This window comes from Palaemon carinicauda, chromosome 14 (assembly GCF_036898095.1).
Source record: "Palaemon carinicauda isolate YSFRI2023 chromosome 14, ASM3689809v2, whole genome shotgun sequence".
NCBI lineage: Eukaryota > Metazoa > Arthropoda > Malacostraca > Decapoda > Palaemonidae > Palaemon > Palaemon carinicauda.
The window spans coordinates 34,445,217-34,453,258 of record NC_090738.1 but is presented as its reverse complement, the minus strand read 5'-3'; the positions used below and the strand labels follow the sequence as shown (position 1 = coordinate 34,453,258).

The 8,042-nt window shown below is 46.3% G+C and overlaps 1 protein-coding gene across 1 annotated transcript; it reads right to left on the bottom strand.

Moving 5' to 3' along the window:
- Positions 1 to 2,031: 2,031 nt before the first annotated feature.
- Positions 2,032 to 4,836, bottom strand: LOC137653509 (uncharacterized). The gene is made up of 2 exons (XM_068386958.1): positions 4,238 to 4,836; positions 2,032 to 4,091 (listed from the first exon to the last, which is right to left on the bottom strand). The coding sequence occupies exons 1-2, from the start codon at positions 4,514 to 4,516 to the stop codon at positions 2,049 to 2,051; spliced, it is 2,322 nt and encodes a 773-aa protein (XP_068243059.1). The 5' UTR covers positions 4,517 to 4,836; the 3' UTR covers positions 2,032 to 2,048.
- Between the last annotated feature and the right edge of the window lie 3,206 nt (positions 4,837 to 8,042).

Here is an 8,042-nt window from a genome sequence, read left to right as displayed (position 1 = left end):
GACTTGATGGTAGTAATAGTGTTGGCTGCTAAGCCCGACTCAAACAAGGTTCTGAAAAAGGTTACCGTTAGGTTTAGTGTCATAAAGTCAGTACTAGAATCTTTCAAAAACTTAGCTAGTTTTTTGACCGCTGAGTCATATTGACGAAGAGTGGAGTCTCTCTTGTCAGATTCTAAAAATAAAGTATTCTGGGGGTCTATGTTAGCCCCTTTGTGTGCCGCAAACTTCATGAAGTCCATAAAGTTAGGGTGGTCTGAATGTTTGAGGAAGCGAACACAGTGCACGTTTGTACTATCTGGGTCAAAGTCGGGTTGGGAATCTGGTGAGGGTGGAGATTCAGCTCCAGTAAAAGAGGAAACCAATTGCTCTTGGGCCAATTGGGGGCCACCAGGGCTACTTGACCTTTGAAGGTTCGAAGTTTGTCCAGCACTTTCATCAGTAGGTTCACCGGTGGGAAAAGGTAAATCCTTTCCCAGGCGTTCCAGTCGAGAGACATGGCATCCGTGGCGTCAGCCCGAGGGTCCAGGTTGGGGGCCACATAACATTTCAGCTTGTGGTTGGATTCCGTCGCGAAGAGGTCTACCTGGAGATCCGGCACTTGGAAGAGGATCCATTGAAAGGATTTGCGATCTAGTGACCATTCTGACTCCAACGGTACCGTCCTGGAGAGTGCGTCTGCCACAACGTTCCGAACTCCAGCCAGATGAACGGCGGATAGGTGCCATTGGTTTGAGGCCGCCAGGGAGAAGATTGCCACCATCACGTGATTGATGGGACCTGACTTGTTTAGACAACGGACTATGACTTCGTTGTCGAGGACTATCCTCAGATGTTGTTTCTTGGCCGGGGAAAGACGTTTCAAGGTTAGTAAGACAGCCATGGCCTCCAGGACGTTTATGTGAAATTGCTGGAACATTGTAGACCAAAGGCCCTGAACTTTCCTGTGTTGGGAGTAGCCTCCCCAACCTGATAGGGAGGCATCCGTGTGGATGACTATCCTTGGAGGGGGGTACTGCAACGGAACCGATTTTGATAGGCTCTTGGCGGTTGTCCATGGGAGAAGCCTCTTCCGAAGAATGGGAGGAAGGCGTGTCTTCTTGTCCCGACGTTTGGTGTTCGCTCTGGAGCGCCAAACTCGGTTGATGTCTTTCAATTTCGCTTTCAGAAGGAGGTCTGTCACTGAAGCGAATTGTAGGGACCCTAGAATCCTCTCCTGGTTCCTTCTGGAAGTTACCTTTTCCCCGAGAAAGCGTTTGGTATTTTTCGCAATCTCTATCCTCTTGGACCTGGGGAGACATAGAGTGTGAGAACGTAGGTCCCACCGTAATCCCAGCCACTGAAATTTGGTCTTTGGTGTCAGACGAGACTTTCCGAAGTTTATCTGGAATCCCAGAAACTGAAGATATTGGATCACCTTGTTTGTTGCCTTGAGACAATCCTCGACGTTGTCTGACCAGATTAGCCAATCGTCCAGGTATGCGACGACTTGGATTCCGTGGGATCGGAGTTCCTGAATGACCGATTCCGCCAGTTTCGTGAAGATTCTGGGCGCGATGTTGAGCCCGAAAGGCATCACTTTGAACGTGTAAGCCTTGTCGTCCAGTCTGAATCCTAGGAATGGGCGGAAGTGTCTCGCTATTGGAACGTGATAGTAAGCATCGGTAAGATCGATGGAGGTGGTGACGACCCCACGGGGAAGCAAGGTTCGCACCTGCGAGACGGTAAGCATGTGAAACCTGTCGCATTGAATGGACAAGTTTAGTCGAGACAGATCGAGGATGACCCTTCGGCTGTCGGAGTCTTTCTTCGGAACGCTGAATAAGCGACCTTGAAACTTCAGATATTTCGTTTCCTTGATCGCGTTCTTGCGAAGAAGATCTTGGGTAAACAAAAGTAGGTCCGGTGTCGAGGGTTGATGGAATCTGTTCGGTGGAGGAGGCCCTTCTATCCAACTCCACCCCAGGCCCTTGGAGATTATGCTGAAGGCCCAAGGACTGAATTTCCAGCGACTCCGGAACACATAAAATCTCCCTCCTACCTGAAGACCGTCAGTAGTTGGAGGTTTTACCGCCTCGGCCACCACGTGACCCTTTTCCACGGGAGAAATATCTCCCTTTGCTTCTGTTCTGAAAAGAACCCCTCGAACCGGGGCCCCTGCCTCGTTGGTATCCTTGGGAGGAAAACCGGGACTCATAGACCGGGTTATAAACAGGAGAGGTAAACGAGTTCGAAGCCACTTGGTTTTCAGGGACGAGGACATACTTCACTTGGGGCTGAGACTTGGAGGTGGAGGGTTGGATGCCCTGAGAGACCGGGGCCGACTGAACTACTTGAATAGGTTGGCGGAATTGGGTAGAGCTATAAGGGCGTAGCCTTTTTCTGCCCCGGGAGTGAATGCTCGATTGTTCGAACTTCCGTTTGGGAGTGAGACCCCAACGGACTTTGAGGCTCTGGTTCACTCTGGCAGCTTCGCTCAATACCGAGTTGACCATGTCCTCCGGGAAAAGGTCCGGACCCCAAGCAGAGGCTTTAATGAGCTTATTTGGCTCATGGCGGATAGTGGCTTCAGATAAGACATGCTTACGGCAACGTCTTTTGGTCACCAAGAAGTCGTAGCAGTCTGCTAACAAAGATTGCAGGGTGGCTTTAGTCATAACTTTAAAAGAGTGTTCCTCGTCATAAGTAAGAGAAAACATCTCCGCCATAGTCGAGATGTTGAGGCTCCGGCTAAACCTAGACCGGGACTCGAACTCGAGTCGGATTAAGGTTTCAGGTAGTCTTGGGAGGCGTTCACTGAATTGCGTCGATGCACAGTCCGCGGATAGCTTACCAGAAGTGAATGTAGATTGAATGTTAAGCCAACATTCATTAACTGATGGGAACAGCAGAGATGTAGGATCTGTCTCCCGGAGTTGTGGCAAAGGCTTATCTTCGGTCACTGCCTGAAGGGCTAATTCAACCATTTTGGTGACGCAAGGAGTGGGGGTCTGTTCGTCCACCAGAAACATGGTGTAAGTACTCTTGTGGGGGGTCAGCATGGTGTTTGTACAACCCCACTCATTTAAGGTTCGAACCCAAACAGACTGAGCCTGTTCCTTCGGAAAGATAACGGTCTCTTTAGGGACCTTATCTAGTCGGACAAGAACCTCTTCCGTAAGCCGGGCGAAGCCGGGGAAAGGAAATTGAAGACCGGGAGGGAAGAACTCAAAATCTTCAATGGGCCTGGTCCCAAAACCCTCGATGGTCAACATTCCGTCCGTGAAAGGACAGTGGAGCGCCATTTTCCACGGGTTGTTCTTCGTGAAGGGTGGAAGTTTTGAGGCGTCCGGGATGAGGAACTGCTGTTGTTGAGGCAGTCCACTTTCCAGGGTATCTAGTCTTCTGGTGACGGCAGAAAGTATAGAACTAATCTGCTCTGTAACGACCCTCGACAACATATTCGTGAGGGCCTCCGGGTCGAGGTTGGTTGTGGTAATTAAGGGGGATGACTGCACTCCCGGGTCCTGAGACATAGGGGCAGTGCTAGTCGAGTCACTAGGAGCTCCGGGGAGGGGAGCCTTCTTGGGCTTCGATGATCCAGGTAGTGTAGGATTCTGACGAGTCCTCACTAAAGGTCTTTTCTGAGATTTGACCTTGGCAGGAACCGAGAGCGATCTTGGGGAGGATTCGTGGTTCCCTTCAAAACCAAGAAAGGAAAAATTATTAGAAGTTGGAGAAAAAGAGGGGCTAAGAAGAGAGGTCTTAGCGCCAGACCCACCTGCCTCACTTACAACCTTACCTGTGTCAGGTTCGTCAAAAACCATGGGCTCTATGTCTAAGGTCAGAGCCGTAACATTGTCTTCAATGGGGTCCGGGTCGTCAGGGATGTCTGTATCCTGGACGAGATTGAGTTCTACGATTTCCGCAATGTCAGCAATTATAGGAGCCGCCACTTGCCTAGGCACTGCTGCCGAAGATTTTGCGTTCGGGTAGATAAGTCTACAATAATCTTCTGAGAGGACGTAGGGCTTCCTGGCCTTTACGTTACGGGCGAAGCCGCCTACCCACAATTTCAAAGTGGCTCTTGCTGAAGTTTTAACCGCCTGGGAACTCTGAAAGAACGGGGATAAGGTTAGCAAACCCGAAGACAAAATGATAAATGAACCTGAAGATTCATAACAGAAGTCAATGATTATCTATCATATTGATGTCGCCCAGTGAAGGGAAGTAAATACAAAAATGACTGAAAGAGGCTCACCGAATCTGAAGCGAGGGTGGAGATAAGGTCATAACAGATAAGGCAGTTGTCAGGGTGCCATACCAAAATATCGTCCATCTGGATCCCACAGTCCGCGTGGGACCGACAGACAGCATGGCCGCAAGGCTGGTGAAGGACGGCCGCGCAGGCTGTCATCCGGCAACGGACCACCTGTAAAAGGAATAGTCCATGAGCATCTACTAGTTTCTCTATAAGGGGTCCCGGAGGGTCCGGGACCTGCCAGTTAATAAAATAAATGTATAGCCTTAGACTAAACATGCAGAGAACTGAGACTATTCCAATAGCAATCCGGCAGAGCCGGGTATGAAAAAGGATGCAAAAAACAGTGATTAATATATAATCATAACTAGTTCCGGGGCCCCCGTGGCCGGGGAACAGGGTTGGTAAGTAAACTTAAAGTAAACTTAAAGTAACTTAAAGTAAACTTAAAGTACCCAAGATACATCCTTAAAGTACATAAATAGAAAACGCCAATTATGATCAAAAACTAATGTCTGTAATGAATAGGGCTCCCGGAGGGAGGATATTAATCAAAACCGTGTCAGTGTCAACCGATCATGTAGTTAAGAGCTTGGCGGCTCCGATGTCTGATGACAGGAGGGTACAACGGGAGAGCGCGGGGGGAGCCAGTGGAACCCCCCCCTACCTTACCTGAGGTACCGGGACAAAGGTAATGATTCATGTAGAATATAAAATAATGATATGGGATATAATAAGTCCTATACGGACGATAATAGCATGAGGTACCGTAGGGGAGGACACTCCTAATATAAGTGCTCATTCTAACAACCGTAATTAAAAGCAAGGTTACACCAAGGTGCAGATATACCGACTAATCACGTGTGATAGTCCCCGGTGGTCCCGGCCTTCCCCCTCCCCGACCGATGGCGACGGGAGGGGGGAGACGAAACCGCCCGGTATGAATGAATGAGACTAAGTCATACCCCGTTGGTATACTCAGTCCTCAATATGTCGGAACGTTGATGGAAGACTGAGGTACAAGCATACTTGACCCGTAAATCATAACCAACAACCATCGAGTGAGAGGAAGGGTGTACACTGAAGGGGGGGGGATGGAATAACCTCCCCAACTTGTTGGGGGGGGGGGTGTAATGGTACAGGGAAATCGCCAGTGCGCAGTGGTAGACAGGGCTACCAACTGGAGATTCCCTAATCATGACATGAAAATCCCAAAAATATGATCATAACGGAGTAAGCAATAAATATAATATCAATGCACAAATACATAAAAATAATTAATGAATTAAAAGCGAAATCACGTAAGCAAGGTTAGGCATGCAGAAAAAATATGGCGAGAGAGGGACTCGGGCGAGTGGTAGGGGAGGAAGCATGACGCCATCAGCAGATGGAAAGCAGGGGTACCAACCTAGTTACTGAAGCGGTAGATCGAACAGTAAAAACAACAAAATACGCGAGAGTCCCACTCGAACCAAACGTAAAACTAGGTGGAGCGTAATAAAACAAAAGGTTTAACTAATAATAAGTGAGATGGTCGAAATTAAAGCTCCTAGAACTAACGAAACAATCTCAATGTTGACGCTATCCACCAACACGCACGAATGCAGGCATACCAACATAACCTACTCCTGATGAAACGCTAACACCGATATCATAGGATAACATAAAATAAATGCTATATGAAAGCATAAAGTCGGTGTACTAAATGAATATTGCTATATGAAAGCATAAAGTTGGTGTACTAAATGAATATAAGGAAAAAACTCCTAAAGGATCGAACGAATATAAAAGACGGACGAACTAACGAGACAAAGGGCAGAGGCGAAAGAAAGAACGGGGACGCCGCTCATATATAAACACTTCTAAATAATAAAAACAAAGATGACACTGCCCAATCTCGTTAAAAACTCATGGATAAGGTACTTAACTTCGATGGGGTATCTTGGGAATCGGCCATCGAGAGAAAGTTGATGATAAATCCAATGAAACACACGAAATAAAACACTTGGACTTATATCAAACAGGTGCTTGAAAGGAGTGATGGGCAAGCGTGGGTTGAGTTAGTAGTACTGGTCTGCGAGGCAGGGGAGGTTGAACGGCTCCTCACTATTGGGGGATTTCGAAGAGGAGAAATCTAAATGGTACGAGACCTCTGGTATTTCGCCCCAGTCTATACCGACACCATTAGGTGAGCGAGCTAGTTCAACCTAGCATTCCTTTACATTTTTTCTCTGGTAATATTAGCAGTTATATTCCTTTGAAATGGTGCATAAGGAGCATTTCACTGCGCGGCACAGGGATTGAGCCCAGAAAGATATTTTGTAATCTAACCTAACCCAGGGCACCATATAATTTTTACAGTTTTGGTTAAAGTATCTGTTATTATTATTATTATTATTATTATTATTAATACCAGCCAAGCTACAACCCTAGTTGGAAAAGCAAGATGCTATAAGCCCAAGGGCTCCAACAGGGAAAAATAGCCCAGTGAGGAAAGGAACCAAGGAAATAAATAAGCGATATAAGAAGTAATAAAAGAATAAGATAGAATTAGAATAAGTATGCCCTTACCTTAGGCATACATTATTATAAAATAAGATTTTCCTTTTTTTTCTATAAAGGCTTAACTAATTTCGTGGTACAGCTTTACTAGGTTACTGCTTATGAGTACTTTGATGTATTACGAGTAAGATCGCAGTGTCTTTAGTCAGTTAAGATAAGTTTGGTGGGGCTTCTTGTCGTGTTGAGTGGAAACTTGATGGCTTCTAGTGATGGTGCATTGGTAAAGATTTACCAATTTTAGTGCTCCTAACTAGTCTTGTTATTTTTTGCAAGTTAGCTAGAAGTTCATTTGGAAATGTTGAAGGATTTGTAATATTATCCTATTAGGTAAACATGTTCATGGTTACTTTAGTCCTGCTGATTACCACTCAATTCCTGTAACTCTAATTTGTTCCGTAACTGGAATACAAACCTACACTATTTATGAAGGATTATTACTACAAGCCATTAAATTTTAGCAAGGGTTAAGTACTCATTCCGCTAGTTAGTGGGGGTAGGGGGGTTATCTTGCTACCGCTCCCGCTCACAAACCAGTGATTTACCTCACTTTGCTTTTGCCTTGGATGGTGTACAGTCGTTGCCGTTCTTCATCCTTTGCCCATTTGGACTGTCATTTAATGCTTTTGTTTGTGCTTTTTCCTTTATTAGTGTGTTTGTGTGTGTGTGTGTTGACTTCTGCTACCATGCGTACTTTCCCTGGACTCGAAGGTCGGCCCTGCGGAACCTTTAAGTTGGCCGTAAATACCTATCACCACACCCTTTGTTCCGCCTGCAGAGGTCAACATTGTGGTAGCGGTAACAGGTGTAGTGAGTGTCGGGAGTGGTCTGCCTCTCAGTGGGAAAGGTATTGGCGACGGCGGAAGAAGAAGTCAAAGCGGGATGTTTTTAAATATAAAACTTACCCGCTGGTTATATAATGGCTAAAGTCTCCTGACGCCCTGGCAGAATTTCAAATCTCGTGCTATTGGATATATACTAGGTGTACACCAGCGCCCTGGCGGTACCACAGGTGGAACACTACCTAGAAGCCTCAGATCTTCTTCTGCCCACTCCGCTGGCTGTCATATTGAAAATTCGCTCTCGCTTTTGTATTTGGTGATGTACTGTACAACCTTTATTGAGTTTGGGCTATCGTTTAATTGTTCTCCTTTTCATTTAATCTTGAAATCTTTTGGTTCGGGGTTATTTTTATTAATTTAACCTTTGTTTTTTGGTTGTCGGTCTTTCTCTTTACCATTCAATA

What these genes read in the sequence shown, in the direction of transcription:
- LOC137653509 (XM_068386958.1), bottom strand. Translation starts at nt 4,516, where the DNA reads ATGTTTAGTCTAAGGCTATACATTTATTTTATTAACTGGCAGGTCCCG. An exon ending in CCACCCTCGCTTCAGATTCG is followed by an intron (nt 4,092 to 4,237) that starts GTGAGCCTCTTT and finishes CCGTTCTTTCAG; the next exon opens with AGTTCCCAGGCGGTTAAAAC.